This window comes from Rhinolophus sinicus, linkage group LG05 (genome assembly GCF_036562045.2).
Source record: "Rhinolophus sinicus isolate RSC01 linkage group LG05, ASM3656204v1, whole genome shotgun sequence".
NCBI lineage: Eukaryota > Metazoa > Chordata > Mammalia > Chiroptera > Rhinolophidae > Rhinolophus > Rhinolophus sinicus.
In genome coordinates, this window is record NC_133755.1 from 149,484,338 (window position 1) to 149,503,884 (window position 19,547).

Genomic DNA, 19,547 nt, shown 5'->3' on the forward strand with positions numbered 1-19,547 from the left:
CTTTTTTTTCATATGTCTATTTGCCATTTGTATGTCCTGTTTTTTTTTTTTGTTTGTTTGTTTGTTTTTTTTAAGATTTTATTGGGGAATGGGAACAGGACTTTATTGGGGAACAGTGTATACTTCCAGGACGGTTTTTTTTTTTTTTTTCCAAGTCAAGTTGTTGTCCTTTCAATCTTAGTTGTGGAGGGTGCCGATCAGCTTCAAGTTGTCCTTTCAGTCTTAGTTGTGGAGGGCACAGCTCAGCTCCAGGTCCAGTTGCCGTTGCTAGTTGCTGGGGACACTGCCCACCATCCCTTGCGGGACTCGAGGAATTGAACTGGCAACGTTGTGGTTGAGAGCCTGCGCTCCAACCAACTGAGCCATCCGGGAGGCAGGTCAACTCAAGGTGCCATGTTCAATCTTAGTTGCAGGGGGCGGAGCCCACCATCCCTTGCAGAACTCGAATTGAACTGGCAACCTTGTGGTTGAGAGCCCACTGGCCCATGTGGGAATCGAACCGGCTTCCTTCGGAGTTAGGAGCATGAAGCTCTAACTGCCTGAGCCACCGGGCCGGCCCCTAGAACTCAATTCTTAACTAGGGCACCTTTATATAAATCAGGCATTGCTTACACTGTATCTAAAAGATGTGACATGAATTTAGTTTAGAGAAAACAAAATATGATCTCAATAAAGCTGGGGAAAAAAGAGATAAAGTATGTGATATATATATAATCTCAGGGGTGCCAAAAATATGCAAACACATGACTTGTAGAAGGTTTGACAATTAAGTTCATGAACTTGTTGCAACGATGTTGCTAACCTTTTTTTGGTATTGGGGGGTATTATTCATTATGAGTTTGTACCAACTGAACAGACAGTTAACCAAGTGTACTATTTGGAAGTGCTGAAAATGCTGTGTGAAAAAGATGAAAATGACCTGAGCTTTTCGCCAACAATTCATGGCTCTTGCATCACGACAATGTACCAGCTCACACGACACTATCTGTGAGGGAGTTTTTAGCCAGTAAATAAATAACTGTATTGGAAAACCCTCCCTACTCACCTGTTCTGGCCCCCAATGGCTTCTTTCTTTACCCAAAGATAAAGGAAATATTCAAAGGAAGACATTTTGATGACATTCAAGACATCAAGGGTAATACGACGAAAGCTCTGATGGCCATTCCAGAAAAAAAGTTCCAAAATTGCTTTGAAAGGTGGACTAGGCACTGGTGTCAGTGCATAGCTTCCCAAGGGGAGTACTTTGAAAGTGACCACAGTGATATTCAGCAATGAAGTATGTAGCAGTTTTTCTAGGATGAGGTCGCAAACTTAATTGTCTGACCTCGTATTCATCTTGTCGCTACATACGAGGTCAGACCATAGGTACATTAATGTAAATTGTAAGTAAGTAAAGAGGGTATAACAGTGGTTTGGAACACAGATTTTGATGTCGCACTTTATACTCTAATTCTGCCACTGAGAACTCGTGAACCTGTGATCAAGATGCTTGCTTTGTCTAAACCTTATAGTCTCTGTATCTTTAAAATGAGCAATACACCAATTCATCAGTTTCTTGTGACTGATGGAGACAATGTAGTGGATGAACACAATAAATGTTCAAAGATGAACATGTATCTTGTTCACTCTTCTGAGAATACTGTGCCAATGATACCAGATCAGGAATAAAAGCTATTGTAGATTGCCTTTTATTGGGTTCCTCAAGAGGAAGCCCTGACACAAATGAGTGAAGTGGTTTATTTGGGAGGTGACCCCAGGAAGCACTGGTAGAGAAGGGAAATAAGGCAAGAAAGGAAGGAAACTACTTAAGAATGCATGAATAAGCGGGTTACCACTATTGGCTCAATCCTGGCGGGGAAGTTTATGTGTAGACTAAAGTATGTCTCAGGGGTTCCTGTCTCTGGGCTGAGAAGCTGGGGTATTTATCCACCAACTCCCATCCATTATAGGGTGCGAGTTGTTCTCAGGGCTGTAACTTGACTCTTAAATCAAGCAACTCCAGTAGCTAGAAAAAGCCCCCAGAGAGTCCCAAGTGGCTGCAGAAAGAAGATGGGCACGTACTGAAAGGCAAGCATGCAGAGACTGGGGCAGACACTGAGACTCAGCTACAGATAGCATTATGCCTTCTTTTAGCCCATAAAGCCTAGAGACCATTGAGGCTCTTGCTGGTGCAGGGAAACTAGTGCAGGATTATTGATGGATCCACATAAATGCATTGCTGCAATTATGAAACTAAAAAGGTAATAATGGAATGTTTTTCACAATATGGCAGCAACTTCTTCAATATTCAGCATCTACTTATAGCTTTTTTGTTGTTTGTTTGTCAATACAAAATACCTGCATCCCCAACAGCTAGTGGATGGTTAACGTGTAAAGACAGAGTAATAACAACTAACAGAAAAATTTGCCACTAGACATCTCTGACTTCAGTTTCACCAAGGGTTGTGGAGCAAGTATTACCTGCCAGGTCCACAGTGGGTAGGAGCATGTACTGGGTTCTTATAATTTCAATATTGAAAGGGATTTTCCAGAGAAAAGTCCATTAACAAATGAGGCGATTAAAAGTAGGCATTCTCATTACAGCAATAAAATATCCATATTACATAAATTTAACAAATCAAATCCCCTTTCGGTCTCTATGATTGACAAAATATTTCTGAAAATTCAGTACCAGGCTTCTGGTGACTAGGTTCCCTATGCCCTATTCAATTTCTTTATGTGTAGTCATTCTGATACGCCATAACATTTATTCAAATGAAGCAGTCATGTGGGATCCTTATTCGTGGTTACCAGCATAACGTTATCCTACACAAATGCCATTATCTCAGTAGGGCCAAATCCTATTTGCTTCAAAAAGCTCTTGACTTGATGTGGCTTCATCTGTTTTAATCTTAGTTTTCTAAAGAGTTTTATTTATTTTTAAATCAATCTCGGCTCCTGATTCTAATGACTCAGTATCCCTGCAGATCTCAATACACCTTCACTTTCTGGAAAGGTTAGTTAGGAATGCTAGCTGCCCAGGGCTATAAAGGAAACTGGACCCCTTGGATCCTGATAACCAGGCCCCAGGGGTCGCCGCCAGGGACGCACTGCCTCGCTTTTCAGCTTTCGGCCCGCAGGTGGCAGCAGCGGGCTCCGAAGCTGCTCTCTGCAGGTTACAGGAACCGCTCGCTGCACAGCTTCTGGCCGGGGCTCCCGAGCGGGGTCTGCAGTGTCGACCTCCAGGAACCTTCACCCAGCCGGGACGGTCCGTAAAGCCGAAGTACTTCAGTGCTAAAGTTGTCTCTGATCCTTTAGTTTCTTGAGTGAAAACCAACAACAGTTTGAAGCAGCACGGAAACTCATTGTGTCCCTACTCCCTCCGGTTCCCAATTTCCCCACCAACTCCAGGAGCAACCCCCGCTCCCTTTTCCAGAGCAGCGTCTGCTCCATACTCTCCACGCTGCGGCCCTTGCAGTTCCTCGGGAGCCGGGTGCTGGGCGGCGGGCAGTGCGTCGGCTGCCGGGGCGCCCCTTCTCCTCCTCTGCTCCGATCCTCCCTCCGCCACAAAGGTTTTTCAGATAGTCGGGATGGCTGGGCTGCACCCCTATTTCATCACCCCATCCCCCTTCCCTTGTCCTGCTCTTCATCTCACACACACACACACACACACACACGGCTCGCTTGCGCATAGCGCTCCAGGCTCAGCTATAGGTGCAGGACCAACACAAGCCCAGCAAGCCACTGACATGCCACCCGGACTCTTCGCCCCTCGGTCCCCAGCGCCACCACCGCCGCTTCTGCGCCGCTCCTTCTCGCCTAGATCCTGCTGCCAACAGCCCCCTCGGCGGCAGGCCAGGCCGGGCTGGAAGAAGTTGACGTCTTGGGAGGGGGCGGCGGGGAGCCGGTTGAAGGATTTGTTGTACGAGGATTAACACATCTGGGCGAGGGGAGGGGCAGCGCCGCTGCAAGACGCGGCGCAGACCCCGCATCACTGCGCGCCGCAGCTACCGCCACGGCCGCCGCCCGGGACCGCGGAGCCCGGACGCCCCCTCCCCGCACGCGCCCCACCGCGCCCCGCAGCGCTCCGCGCACGGGAGCCGCGGGCAGCGCAGGGAGGCGGACAGTCGCCCCCGGAGCCGGCGCGCGGTGAGCGTGGGGCGAGCGCGCGTAGGGCGGCGGCCGTGCTGGGGGGCGTGCGGCGCGGAGAGCGGCGGGGGCGAAACTTCGCGGCCCGATGCCCGAGGGCGCGGCGGCGCTGCAAGCTCACCGCTGCTGCCCCTGCGGGCCCCGGGCGCGTCTTTGCGGGCGGCGTTGCCCGCGGCGCGGCGTGTGCAACGAGCGAGTGAAGGTATGTGTGGCGGGCGCGGCTGGAGCTGCCGCCGCCGCGGCGCCAGCAGGTCCTAATGCCTGTCACTTCCCAGGACGCTGGCAGCAGCAGCCCGGAGCCCCCGAGCCCTCGGCAGGTTTGCCTGTCCTTCCCCGCGATCTGATTGGATAAAGTGGGGGCTCGACGGTGGCCGACGTGGGACAGTCTGGCTGTGGCAGGGGTCTCGGAAACCATGGGTTATTGCAATGGCAGGTGCACGCTTATCTTTATCTGTGGCATGCAACTGGTAAGTGACACTTAGATTCTGTAACGTGCCTTTGAGATAGTGGGCAGGGGGCTGCAGAAAGGGTCTGACATTGATTAGCATGGAAGAAAAAGTAAAAGAGAGAAGGTGACAGATATAGTGCCTATATTTAAAATGATTTCAGGGAGGCGCACTATCGGGTACAGGAGAGGTGAGCCTTTCTGCCCCCACCTATTTCTATCCCTCTTGACAGTTTGGCAGGTGCGGGTTAAACTTGTATTTAATTTCTTTGAGCAAAGCAAGATGTAGCTCTTGTTCCTTTATGTTTTGCATTCCTAGTAATGTAACAACGTGATCGTCACATATAATTTATTATACAGGTGTTAAAGCAGAGAAATAAAGAATTTTTGACTTTTCTCCCACGTACTAATTTTTGCAGTATCTTTGTTTCTTCGTTGACATGTGTTATTTTTCATGGAGTATATTGTCTTATAAGTATAATACTCTAACAAAACACTATGTAGGGCAGATGGTATCCTTACAGCGGTCTGATCTGGAAGCCACATTGAGTTTTAAAAGTATGTAGGTTGGAGTGAAATACTTAGGTGAACTCAGCAACACATTGCCATAGACTGACCCAGTAGCCTTTAAATCACAATTATTACAATTCTAAGGAAAAATATTCTGTCTTATATTATGTGTGTAATTGCTCCTGAAATAGATACTGTTGTTTGATCCCATAGGATGGAGAATTATATGTACTTTTTGAGGGATGTTGTTCAGTTATAAAGAGGCAAAGAGCCAACAATGGAAAAATGTCACGTCTCTGAATTTAAATTCCCTAAGGGCAATAGAAAGAGGGGCTGAGAATACTTTAGAGGTGACAAATACACCACTGTAAGTGGTTAATTTGAGGTAGGAGGTACTTGCTCACTCCTGTTATCAAATAGCTTTCCCTGGAAAGTATAAATTAATCTGAATAGCCACCTATGTTTCCAACATTGTTTCATAAAGGCTGAAAGGACTACAAAACTGAAGGTAATTTCTGAGATCCCAATCAGTAAAGTGTTCAAAAGAGCAAGGGTTTGCTATTGAAAATGACAGAAGAATTCCTTAAGTGTTCTTCATTGTTTATCAGTTGTCATGAGGTCCATGAGTGGTGGCTGCTGTTGTTTTATTTAGTATTTAGCTGAAGCAGTGCTTTTTCTTGTATATTATCTCAGGATGTTTTTCTTTCCCAGGAAAGTTCTGATGTATATTTTAATCTGTAAGTTACTTAGGTGCTTGGTTTAAGAAAAAGAAGATAAAAACATAAATATAATTGTAAGAATGTAGTATTTTCTTAATGTATAAACCACTTTATTTTTTCCTACCATGTATTAAAGTTTTGCAATAAAGGATGTTTACTCTTCATGATAAAACTAATCAGAACAATAAGAGAGCTTACTTTGTTAAACTACATTAGGCCAAGTATATCAAATCGCATAAACATTTTCAAAACAATCTCATGTTCATATATAGTTCAGGAAACAATACATTTGCTTGTTCACTGTGTGAAAGCATGAAGCCGTGAGATGAGTGGGTGGGTAAAAGCCTTCTTATGCTGTTTTCATTTTTAAAATGTGATTTAACTTTTAATCGTTTTACATAGTGGGGCTTTATTATGGCACATATAGGCATTAGATCTATATGGCATGTTGTGTGATGAATACAGACTCCTCAAGAACTTAAATGATTTTAGAAAAACATAAAAGGTACAAATAGGGAAGCTAAATATACCAAGGAATAGGATAAGGCTAAAGGTTTTTGTGCGTGTGTGTGTGTGTGTGTGTGTGTGTTCATGTGCATGCATACATACCGTGGTGTGTTAGAGATATGCTACATCACTTATGAAACAGAAATTCTGAATCAAAGCTAAGTTCTCTAACAAAATAGAATCTGCTGCCATATAGGAGTGTTCAGTCTAAGCAAGTATCCATTTGAACCCTAAAAAGTATTGGATGCTCTATAAGGATTATGAATTTTTTTCCATTCAGACTTATGTACCACCAGGATAATATAATTAGCAGCCATGTTCATGCAGATGCAGAACAAAAAACAAAGGACGAAGAATATCTCATTGTTTTGATAGGGTGAACTGATCACATTTAAAGGACCTCAGAGATTTCTGGTAATTGTTGGTTCTTAGAAATATAGTATTCAATTTTAAGTAAAACACTTCTTTTGCAAGTTAATAGTTGCAAAGGACAGCAACAACAAAATAGATGGGTGTATATATTTTCCTTTGCTCTTGACAGATCTTTAAAAACTTTTTGTATCTTTCAGCTTTACAAGTAAAGATTGTTTTATAAGTAGCCAGGTTTCAAGAATAAGTCATGATTCATGTACTACTGATCGACACAGAAGTTTACTCAGTTTTGTTTACTTCTGAAGTGTTTAGTGTGCATTCCTGTAACATTTGGGTGTAGCTTTTTTTTTGTAGCTGTACAGAAAAAATCTTAATTTATTAAAATTAATTGAAGACAAAGATAGTCTAAGATAGAAACTTTAGTTTCTTTAGGTAACTTTACTAAGTTTCTGGAAATATTTACTTCCAATTCTGTAAGTACTTAAAGGTATATTTATGTCTATGTAAACTTGCAACTAATCTTAGTAGAAGATGAGGTAGCTTTTGGTATTGTGGAGATGGGAATCTCATTCATTAATTAATTATCAGAGCAGACACAGTATTTTGATCCATCAACAAGTAATGGACAGATACCAAACCTCCAGAGAAAGTCACCTGTCAAGATTCTGTATCTTCACTTTTAATTATATTCAATGTGCTTTCAATTTAATGTTTGGCAGACTACAAGTGTGGATAAACGTACATTCTTTTAAAAATCTCAAAATCAGTTTATAAGACAAGAAATTAGAATTTCATACTGTAGAGATTTCATACAAAACTTCCATTTTATGAAAAAGGTGTCTGTCTCTGTATATAATAAATTAAGATATTTGATCTATATTGCTACTCCAAATTCAGATTCAGATGATTTCTGGAAACCGATTTGCTGCATGTGCAGAATCCAGAGTTTAAGCTCATAATCTCAAGAAGGTAATTTTCTTTTTATCATTGCTGTCCTTAATGCTCAGAAACTGAAGATTTCAGATAGTAACAAAACCATCATGGAATTTGAAGTGGTGGATATAGTGGGTACAGGACAAGCACAATTTAACTTCTTATCTACAACTTTCAGCAGTTCATGAGTTTCAGCTCCTCCCCACTCCCAATGTTTGGTTGAATGAAAGAGTCCTTTATATAAATGTTGAAAACTAGTACTCAGCAATTTCCCAGTGAAAAATTAATCAGTTATAATATGGAAGAATATAACTTATTTTAGATGGAAGAGACAACTTTGTTTTCAAGTATAGAAATTCAAAATCACCCACATTTTTGTACATCAGGCCCCTATATGGCACAAAGCACACGAGCCCTAAACTACTACCAGGAGAAAGTATAGATTTACATTCAACCGATTAACACTTGAAAATGCCATTCTTGCCATGTGCTCTATGAAATATTGCTAACTTGGAGCAGGTGCAAGTAACAATTAGGTTAGTACACATGTGTGTGCAGCTGTGTGAAGGAGCACGTTAGAGACTTAATTAAGAATGATCAGTTGCTTTCTACTGCAGTTACTAAACATTTTTAGAGGTACACATTTATTAGAGAAGTCCTTGAGTACCTAGATGGACTAAAAAAACCCAAATTTATTATAATTATGGAGTATTTCAGTGGTGTCAGTTGTGATTTATGCAGTGTTCATACTTACATGCTCTTTGATTACTTTTTAGAAAATAAAGCATTACATGAATTGGCTTGAAAAAAGGTTGGTAGAATCTTACGATTTTCCTAGGATACCTTTGATAAGTTTGAAAGTTCTCCAAAAGTATGGAACTTTACCTGTCACAAACCTTCCTGCCCAGAGAATTAAAAAAATGTAGGTTCAAATATCATTGATAATAAAATCTTGAGGTAGTTAACTAATCTGATTCATGGGCAAGTCTAAAAATGTTCATGTAATATGTCAGAAACTTATGATGTAAAACTATGCTAAGAGTTTGCTAAATTATAGAATAACTTACTTCTTTTTAGATGTTTTCTACTTTTGCACCCTATGTTTTGTCATGCATCTACATATATACATATATATCATTTAATTTACTCTTTCTGTGTAATTTAGCACTACTCTGCTCTAATGTTTACCAAGAAAGATGTAGAAACTTCTTCCAGTGTCCAGCTCTCTTTCTTGGTTCATAAACCAAGTGGCAGCTTTTTCTCATACACCCAAGGTTTCAAACAGCCAATCTGTGCAGAACTGTTCCCCTTTCTCAAATAAAATAAAGGCTTGGATGGCTGGCATCCTGTGTACAATGCCAGAGTCCTCTCTGGCATGGGGCCCATATGTGGGCAGTGGCCCAGAAATGCGAGTGGGCCTTGCCACTTCCTTTTCCCTCTGATGCTACTTTACTTTGGGGTCAAATTCTCTTACTTACCCAGTCAAGAAGTTCAGAACGGCAGCCATGGATTCCTTAAAATAGGAGGTCTTTATTTCTTGGTCTGTTTCTTCTTTGTGCATGTGTGTGTTTGACAAAAATAAAATCTGAACCAGAAGCACATTTTAACATTTCTATGTTTATATTGGAAATGAAAAAAAGTATTGAAATTATGACAACAATTGCATTAAATATTTGTATGTACTACTAATGGCTAAAATTTAAAAGGATATATTCAGTTATTTAGTAGAATTTCAAACAACTCAGTATAATTTATTCCAAAGTAGCTTTGAAACTCCTATTGCTCATAATGGAAATTACCCTGTTTCCATGCCTTAGAACACACAGATGTGACAAATCACACACACACACACACACACACACACACACACACTCTCTCTCTCTCTCTCTCTCTCTCTCTCTCTCAATATTTCTAGTCTACTTTTTCACCTAGATAATGAACTCTTTCAATTTTGGTTCCCTTTCAGCACCGCCCCCCCATCCCAGAAATTGATTATTGTTTATTTTCAATATAATAAAATAAATAGGCCATCAAGATGTGATATCTAGGATTCCTCTCCCCCAACAACAATAGAAACAAGTACTGGATTTACACCTACTTCATTTCTGTAAGGTGGAAATAATAGCATATGAAACATTTGTTATTACCAACCCTAAGAAATTGAAGGACACTTAAAAATTATGAAGGCAGTTATATTGCTTTCTTTCTCTAGGTTAGGGAGGAAAATTAAATTTATAAACTGGTTTCTCTTCTTTTTATAGTTCAGGTGTGTTTAGAAAGTTCTTACTATTTAAAGGCATTATTTGCTTCATCTTCCTGAAAGCACCATTTTCCTTTTTTTTTTTTTTTTTTTGCTTAAACTCTAAAACATTCACTGGGTCTAACTGACAGAAACAGTTTGCAATGTTTAATGTAATGCATGCTATAGACTTTTCTCAACCTGGAAAAGGAGTAGTGTGACATTTAATGTCAATAATTTTTACCTTTTAAATTACTTATGGATCACATGCTAACTTTGATTGCTCTAAAAGCACTTTTTGAAAAGTTACAAATAAACTGACTTTTACGTGCATTTTGAAAAAATCTCTAAGTTTGGGTGTTTTTATAACTTGCTATGTTTTAAAAATCTAGCTTTGTGAAATACTTAATAAAAGACTGTTAGTATTATTGGAAGCTTGTTCTGGGCTAAATGATAAACGTGTGTGTGTGTGTTTTCCACCTATACCTTTCTAGTAATCCTATGAGGTAGGTAATAGATATTAATCTCCCCATTTTACAGAGGAGGAAATGGAGGCTCTGAATGTTTAAGCAGCTTTCTTAAGTCACCCTCTTAGTAAGTGGGAGAGCTTACATTCAAACCCAGTAGTCCCTGATTTTAAGCCAGACTAAGTTTGTGCTGCTGTGCTACATTGCATCCTTTCCATGCAACATAAAGCAACATCAGTAGCTTCCATTTGTTTTGCTAACAAATGCAACATATACCTACTAACTGCTGGTTGACACAGTAACCAACACAAGACTAAGGAGGCTCAGAGAGTGGGGCTGATGGCAGGTTCCTGTCCACACCTGACTGGCCCAGGTGGACTTTGGCTTCACAACAATGAGCTGCTGGTACCGTGTTTCCCTGAAAATAAGACCTAGCCAGACCATCAGCTCTAATGATTCTTTTGGAGCAAAAATGAATATAAGACTCAGTCATATTTTAATATAAGACTGGCTCTTTAATGTAATGTAATGTAATATAATGTAATGTAATGTAATGTAATACCCGGTCTTATTTTAATATAAGACTGGGTCTTATATCATTTTTATTAATTTTTGCTCCAAAAGACACATTAGAGCTGATGGTCCAGCTAGATCTTATTTTCAGGGAAACATGGTCTGCAGTCTAGAGAGTAAATGGAGACCCCCCTCCCCCCCTTGCAGTCAGTGCCCCTTGCCCTACCATTGCAAAACACTCTTGTATTTCTACTCCAGACAAATCATTGCTGGTAATAGGTTGCATTTCTGTCATTGATTAAGGATGGGACGAAAAAAAAAAAAGGTACAGCTACTATGCATTTCTAGCCGATTACTGAGACATAGCTATGCAGTAATTAGTGGCTTGGACACTTTGATATGTGTGTTTAAAAAAATTCTATGGGAATAAGAAATGTATTCATTTTTTCTCAAATTTCAGCTTTTTTTTTTTTTTTAAACCAAACCCTGATGAATGGCTAAGGCAGAGTAAAGTCATTTGCCTTTTCCCCCCCCAACATGCCCAAAATCCTCAATCCATCCAGACCACTATTAGTGAGAATATTAGTTACAATTATTGTTGTTGGAAATGACTTTGAGTAATATGTTATTTTAAATATACATTGAATATCCTACAACACATCTGGAACTTGAGAGTACCTCTGAGTCTCGTGCAGGCTTTTTAGTACACAAATCGATGGGCTCACCCCAGACTTTCTGATGCACTAGGTCTAGGGTATGGCCTAGACCTAGAATTTGCTTTTCTAATCAGTTCCCAGGTAACACTAATGGCCCTGGTCAGGGGCCAGACCTTGAGAACTACTGGCCTAGGACACAGGTCTTCACTTAATGGTGTTTCACGAGAGCATGACCTGTTTATGAAATTCTTCACCGGCTAGATAATTAGCTCATTTCTTCTTTTGTCCTGTTATGTGAAAGAAAACTTTTCTTCAGGACCAAGTATGCCTATTTCTGACAGCCAGCTTAGTCCCTATTTAGAAGTTTAAAGGAAATGGAAGGTCTTTTCACAGCTGTTGTGTGTTTGCAATGACGAGAGATATAGAAAACACATGAAAGTGATTCAGTGCCTCTAGTCTATACCCTCTATGCCTGGTGGTGCTGGAGTGGAATTGGTTCCTTTAACTGCCTCTATTTGCTAGCCTAGCCCCTCAGTTTAAATTTCTGGAACAGCTTCTCACTGTGCTAAAGCACAGCCCTGGGAGAGTGAGAGAGAAAGGAGGCAATATGCTGGAAAAACACTGGACTAAGTGAGAAGGCAGATTTTTCTGTACCCAGACTGGTGCTCTTAAACTGGGTAAGTAAATAACAGTGACTTTGCTCCGGCCATTTATATTCCTGAGTGCCACTTCCTCATTTGAAAAATGGGGCAAATAATTCCAGACCTATTTACACTATAGGACACTTAGGAGTATCGGGGGTAGAAAACATGTTTAAAGTTTACATGAAAGACTTTAGTGTTGTGTTACTTCTGATACCTTGAACATTTTTTGTAATTATTAATAGTTTAATCTTTCAGAACTGTTCATCTAGTGAGAGTAGTAGTAATTTATAGGGGGGTTTATATATCATTTGACCAGTGGCACTAGTTGCAACAAGTAGTTTCTTATAGAAACATTTTTTTCTTCACCCACCATCATTTTGGGGAGACTCTATAAATAAGGATTGTAACACGAGGTGCAAATGGTTTGAACTAGATAAAACAATTTGCTTAGGTGTCTAATATACTTAGATTTTACAAACCAGTCAGCATGCTCCGTCATCTGGCCAGAATTTCTAGAACTGTGTTCCATGGGAACTAGTTCTGCAAAATGCTCGACTAAACATGAGCTCTGAGGTTTAGTAAGATGTTGGTGCTGCAAGCTTTATCATCTCTCCTACCTTAACCCCTAAGGGTCACAATATGTACATTAGCAGCTCCTGGAAGCCCTACACTAAGGAAACCCTTGCTTAATTCCATTTAACTCTGCAAATACGTACAAAGAACTTGCTCTGAACCAAGGAAACTCTTTCTGTGGTATATCTCCTATTACTCTTTCATGGAATGAGTATTTTCAGAAACAATTTTCAGTGACATTTTACTCTAGGCTAAAGATGCAGTCTTAATAATATTAAATTATTATTTAAACTATGTAAAGGCCAAGAATTCAGTATGGAAACTTAGCCTATTAAACAGGTATCTAACAAATAAGACATAAATATGTGTAAGCACATCTAATATTATCACATAATTAAAATAAATGAAGGGAACCTTGTTTACAGATACTTGGCTATTATATTATTTTTATATGTGTACCTGAGTTTCTTGAAATTATGTTGCAGCCACTAAAATCACAAACCTTAATGTTGAAACTCAGTCAAGTCCAATTGCAGATGTTGTAAAAAAGAAGATGACATGTTGCAATAGGTTTCCAGGGATATTTAGAACTTCAGCACACCTGGCAAAGGGCATCTGCAGAAGCACTTTGTTTTAAAAGCAGTGGTGAGGAGCAATGTCTGTATAAAACCAAACTCACTCATCCAGCATCATACCCTAAATGTTTGCCTTTGCAGGCAGGGTGGTGAGGAGTAAGTGCTCATACTGACTTTTGTTTTCTAATCAATGCATGCACTCTAAAACTGTGGCACATTTAAAAAACCCAACAATGTTTCATTCTTTGAAAACAAATGGGTCTTAGTTTGGAATGGAGGGATCAAATCTCTCCTGTTAACAGAAGTCTTTGTATGCATTTGTATGATGCTAATTACAGAACAGAATAAGGAGGTGTTTTAAATCCTTTAACTGACAGCTGTGTGTCCAATGATGGACGGGTCAATGTTATGTCTGAAATGTTTAGTGGTAGGGAATTCATATGAGCCTACTCTATAAGGCTTCTAGCCATAGGAAATATACAAGGCAGATCTCTCAAGAGTATTATTTTTATAAATGACAGGCTCTGATGGCACTGGGAAACACAAATTGGGGAGGACTTCTGCAGGCCCCAGTAGGAAGAGAATACTGCAGCCTGGTGGTATGCTGCCTTCTATGCTTTTGGCCCCTTGGGAAGGGGTCTGCTGACTGGCCTTGGCATTGAGCACCTTTTTTGTTTTGGCACCTTTAGTAGTGGGAGGCAGTTTGCTCCTGGAGGTCACAATTCATCCCTGTAGACACAGGGATTCTGACCTCATTCTCTTTATAAGATAAGGATCAGTACCCTGTAGGATATGGTGTATTCAGGTGCTACCTATTTGTTCCACTTGATTACACTGAGGTGCAGAGATGAGATTTGGGTCTGTGGATGTGTTTAACTCCAGTTATTGGGAGCAGTGAGCGAGCTACATATTTGAAAGCTTTAGAAGCTATTGTGAGTTTGACATTACACAGGTGGTACATAAAGAGCCCTGTATCTCTTTGTTCCTTCTTCTTCTTCTTTTTTTTTTTTTTTAATAAAGCTTGCTCACAAATTTGATGATTGTGAACCTATAACTTGTGAGTTTCTAAAATATTGGAGCTATGTGTAGGGTTATGTATTTCTTACCCTTATCAACGGGAATTAATTTTTAAACAAGATTTTCATTTTTGTCCATTTTTCATAAAATATTTCCATTTTCTTTATTTTATTCAATTCCATTTTATTCAATCAAAGGATGATAGTTAGATCATGGCTGTTCAGTAGCATTTATGAACCTAAGTTTTGCTTTTCTTTTGGCCTGGTATTAAAATTTCTCTTTTCTATAGGACTGGGGGTTGAGAGCAGGTGGCTGGCTCCTGCATGTCTGTCAATTCAAAAGCAAGGAATACTAATCTACTTAAAATGATGGATAATTTTTAAAGGACATTCTGGTGAAGTCTGGGAAGTTGACTGTGAATTCATTAATAGTTTTATAAGAACATATTTATTGTTTTATGTAAAACATTCCTGGGAAGTTCCACAGGCTCTTAGAGATGTGGGATGGTGCTTTCCCAGTTTACTATTTTATAGTGTCTTGGATTAGATTTGTTTTTGTTCAAAAAAGCTGCTCGAAAATTCAGTCAAATAGTGTAAGTTCAGTCTACACTTACTCAATATAAATCTTGTAACAACGTTTTTTGGTAACGTTTAATTATTTGTTTTTTATTATAATCTTTAAGGGAAACCTGTTGGTTTTTTGCTTTCTTTTCATAAGAATGAGGTAGTGATGATATTCTGTTACTGTATGTACCTCCTTTGATTCTTAGGTTTTGTTAGGTACTAAAATGGCCTAAAATGTTAGCTTGTCCCTAAAATTGAAAGAAATAAACCTCAGTGAGTTTTGTTTGTTTGTTTGTTGAGATTTATAGCCCGATTTGGTATAGACTGTACACACAAAAGAATTTTGTTGAATGTTTGCTGCTGATAGGTCCCTCTTTTAATTTTATCTTTCATAATATGAATAAAAACATTGAACTTTAACAGGAATACTTGCATAGGAAATATTAGCAAATTTATTGACAGAGGCAGTGATCTCAGTTTACAGGCTAAAAATCATTCCGTGAGATTAAAATGTCTCTTTTACAGACATATCTCTCTGAAGGGCTTTCTGATGTAGTTTGGATGCAGCAGTGGGTGGGCCCATTACCAGTCATGTGCTGAGAATTAGGTGTGCACAGGGCCCTGCCCTGGGTGTTGGGAGATGGAAAAGACCCAGAAAAACTCCAGGAATCAATCTGGACTCGGTTCCTAAGCTGTGATGCTGCAATGCTGTGTTCCAGCTATGATTGTTTTAAAATGAATGAATTAATTAATGAACAGTGGGAGGAAATTAAGTAATTACTAAATCAGCTTCATCAAGTAGGATTTGTGAAATGTCCACACATGAATAGCATAATGACATATGCTGAATAAATTAAATGTATGTTTCTACCCTTTTGTCAATTAGGATATGATCTAACTGAAAGGAATGTCAAGCTGTGTGTTTCTATCGTAAATTGATCTAATATCTAGTAGTTGTAATAATTGAAGATTGGTTTAAATTTCAACCTGATCCTTATTCTTTGTGTATTTAGTAGCCATACTGCTTAATGTGATAGTAGCTTAAAATGCTTTACTGTTCTGTTCATTATGTACTGGAAGATCACACATAAGCTTAATATAAATAAGATCAGTGTTGGTGAAAAATAATTGTTGATGTAAACTGGGCCATCATGGTCCATTTTTTAGAATTTTGAATTTATTTGTTTTAGATTCACATTAACTAGCTTTGTTTAATGCAGTTATTTAGCTATTATTTAGATATTCCAAAAGTTATTTTAGATCCAAATAAATAACAAAATGAATTTTGTCTTTATGTTTCATATCTCCAGAGGAGTTTTTAACTTTTGTGTGTATCATAGACTCTTTTGAGAATCTGTTAAATTCTATGAACTTTTTCACTGCAAAAATACTCATATAACTTGAGGAGATTCACAAATTTCTAACCCTAATTCATGAAACTTAGGTGAAAACCCCGATAATTTCTTTTCTTTTCTTTTCTTTCTTTTTTGGTCTGTCACATCATCAAGATATTTCGCTTATCAACAATTTTAATTCCGTTACTTTGAACTTGGCATCGTTTGAGGAGATTATATACTGGGGGTGCCAAAAAAAATGCCTATACATGACTTGTATTCATCTTTTGTTATTGGTATATTTTGAGTATTACAATTTTAATACAGTTCTTTTCTTTCTCAAAATGTGTATTCATTTTTTGGTACCCTCTGTATATGTATTTGGTATGCATTATAATATATTGTAAATATATATGCACATACATACATAAGTACACATGTGTGTCGGTCTATGTGTCATGCAACATATAAGAAGCAGAGTGCAGTCGAATAGTGTTAACAAATTGACAAATTTTGTCAAGGAGATTGAATGATACGTGTAGATACTTACAGCATAATATAGGATGATGAGAACTGTAAGAGAAGCAAGAATAAAATACTAAGGAGATATCAGTTATGTCTTCCTCATAGACTGATCACACAAGGTATGAAGGGCTAGCATACGATAGGTTAAGATAACTATAACTAGAGATGGGAAAAGAGAATCTCAGGAGGAAGAAATGATAGTAGCGCAATGGTGAGAATGAAAGAGCATCTGTGTGGGACAATGAAGAGACAGATTTACTGGTAAGTAGGGGAGAATTGGGAGGTGAAGCAGGGAATGGAAGGGGAAGGGGTGCAGTTTGTGGATGACTTAAGCACCTATGGAGGGAGTTTAAGCTTTATAGGATAGGATGTGTGTTTCTATAGTTGTTAGTTCTCAAGATGAATGGCCCAATTCCTCATAGTAGAATAAGAGGCAGCATGATGTGAGAGTGAGAGCCGAGATTTGGAACAAGTCCTGTGGGAAATGTGAGGGCAAAACAGCAATAAATTACAGGATTGTTGAATTGCATCAAAGGCCTTAATGAAACTGGGTGACATGCATTTGTAGGGAAACCAATTACTTCTCCATGATTCCCCAACATTCTAAAAACTGGAATGGAGAAACAGGAAATGGAAGTTCCCTTGTTCTTAGACTGAACCAAACTGAGGGACTGTGAGAGCATTAAGGTGTCTTTGAGAATGAAATGTCTGACCGCAAGTAGGGCCAGGTGGGAAAGAGTGTTATCAGAATGGGAGGGGTAGTTAGATTACTGGAATGCTATTGCAAACATTTGAGAATAAGGAGGTGAGTACAGCAGAAGGGGGCTAATAGAAAAGGTGGGAGGTAAGACGGTTGTGGTGAGATGATAAACACAGCTCAGAACTTGGAGAGGCATGCTACCTGGGTGATGCTGAGACCCTTGATTGGCTACAGAATTGGGTGGAGGGTTTAGTGGTCCAGAAAGATGAGAGGCAGTGAGGCCCAGCTATAGAAGAGCCATCACTGTGCATTGTGGCTTTATTAAATATGAGCAGAAGTAAGAGACTGAAGAGGAACACAGCTAGGAGAAAATGAGTGTTGTGGAGCTTTTAAATTGTGAGAATTGGGGAGAGTTTGGTTTAAGCAGGTGATTGGCGCTGGAAAATGATGATGGTTAGGGACAGTCTGAAGGTAGCTGAGGCAGGGAAGATGAATTGGGAGGAATGGAAATGTTTATTTAATGAATAGATGAGTGCAGTGATTAAGGAAGGGGAAAGGCAGGCTTTAGGCAAAGCACTTTCTCAACTTCAGCAATAGTGCCAGTTTGGACTGGACAATTCTTTCACACACGTGTGTGTGTGTGTGTGTGTGTGTGTGTGTTCTATTTATTGCAGGATGTTGAGCAGTGTTGCTGGCCTCTACACACTAGATGTGGGTAGCATGCTCTCAATTGTGACAATCAGAAATGTCTCTAGACAGTGCCAAATTGCAAAATAGACCGCCTGGTTGAGATCCATTGAGCTAAAGCAAGGTGCTAGAAAGATCACTTAGAACAGCAGGTTTTCTTTATAACAGATTTTGATCTGTCTAGAAGACAGTGGAGGCGATTGTGAAAGGAAAACTAGCCTTGAGTTGGGTCATTGTGGACCTCTGGGAGATGTCCTGCTCACCATGGCTCTGGGTCACAATCTTGGGCGGGGGGGTGCTTTCTGAAAAGTCAACACCAGCACCTCATCCCCCAGCCCCTTGACCTATGGAAATACATTTTTCTGGGAGGCAACCTAGTTGTCCAGACATTTTGAAAGCTCTCTACATGATTTTGTTTTGTTCCCAAGCTGGTAGTAAATGAGGAGAGCAGTCTGGTGGTTTAGCCCTTGTGATGGCACAGGGAAAAGCAGGAGCAAAGGAAAAGGAGATTGGAAGGTAGGTTGAACCTACATTAGGGAAGGGGAGTGCTGAGTAAGCATTTGTGGGAATATTGACTGGAGACAAAATGTTGAACTAGATTTATTTGAAAGCTCCTTTTTATTGTCAATTACATGCTCAACCAAGCCTTTGTATTCTTGGCTGTTTTGCTCACAGTAGTTTGAGCCAGGCTGTTATCTAAGACGTGGTGAATGATAGCTATCCTTTGGTGCCAGCAGAGACTGTTAGTGAATATTTGACACTTTTAATTTGTCCTCTTCCAAATCCGACAGTCTGCTAAGATGTACATATAGTGTGTATGTGTATATGAGTATACACACACATACACCACACACAGATCTTCATGAAATGTCTTAAGAAAGATTTCAGATAAGAAATACATATTAATTATGAGATAGACATGTAATTATTTACATGAAGAGTGAAAGGTGAAAAGTTTGGGGTCAAATTATGAATTTTAAATTCAATAAAACCGTTGGATAAGAGTTAATTATATGGCAGTCAATTAAAAAAAATAAACATTTTTTAATACTAAGGAATTTGGAAGCCTTTCCTCACTCTTATGGAAGTGCACGCACACACACACACACACACACACACACAAATTATAACCATTGCCTTTTAGGAACTTACAATTAAAAAATACTTAAGCTATTAATACTCTTAGGTAATCTCCCCAATCCAAGAATATTCAACAATATTTTAATACTTGATATCCTGATTCACCAGAAATCCAAGTTTTGTTAAGGAAGTATAGTAAAACAGTAGAGATTAATCTTTTAAATTGTCCTATTTTAGACTGTATAATTTTTCTTGGTCCAACTTAATTTCTTTTGGTAGCTCAGACATTTGGTGGACTTTAATTTGCATGCCTGGAGGGAGGGGAGTAAATTACATGACTTCTTGAAGATTCTTCTAGAT

The 19,547-nt window shown here is 39.4% G+C and overlaps 1 protein-coding gene across 6 annotated transcripts in view; it reads left to right on the forward strand.

Moving 5' to 3' along the window:
- The first annotated feature begins 3,470 nt into the window (after positions 1–3,470).
- NKAIN2 (sodium/potassium transporting ATPase interacting 2) overlaps positions 3,471–19,547 on the forward strand; it is an 866,607-nt gene continuing 850,530 nt past the window's right edge. For 2 of the 6 annotated variants that reach the window (XR_012496736.1, XM_074333530.1), the window contains exon 1: positions 4,135–4,330. Coding sequence is in view for 1 of the 6 variants with exons in the window: in XM_074333530.1 (XP_074189631.1) it covers positions 4,217–4,330 (114 nt within the window). In the remaining 5 variants the exon portion in view is untranslated. The other 4 variants (XR_012496740.1, XR_012496737.1, XR_012496739.1 and 1 more) reach the window with 3 other exon arrangements.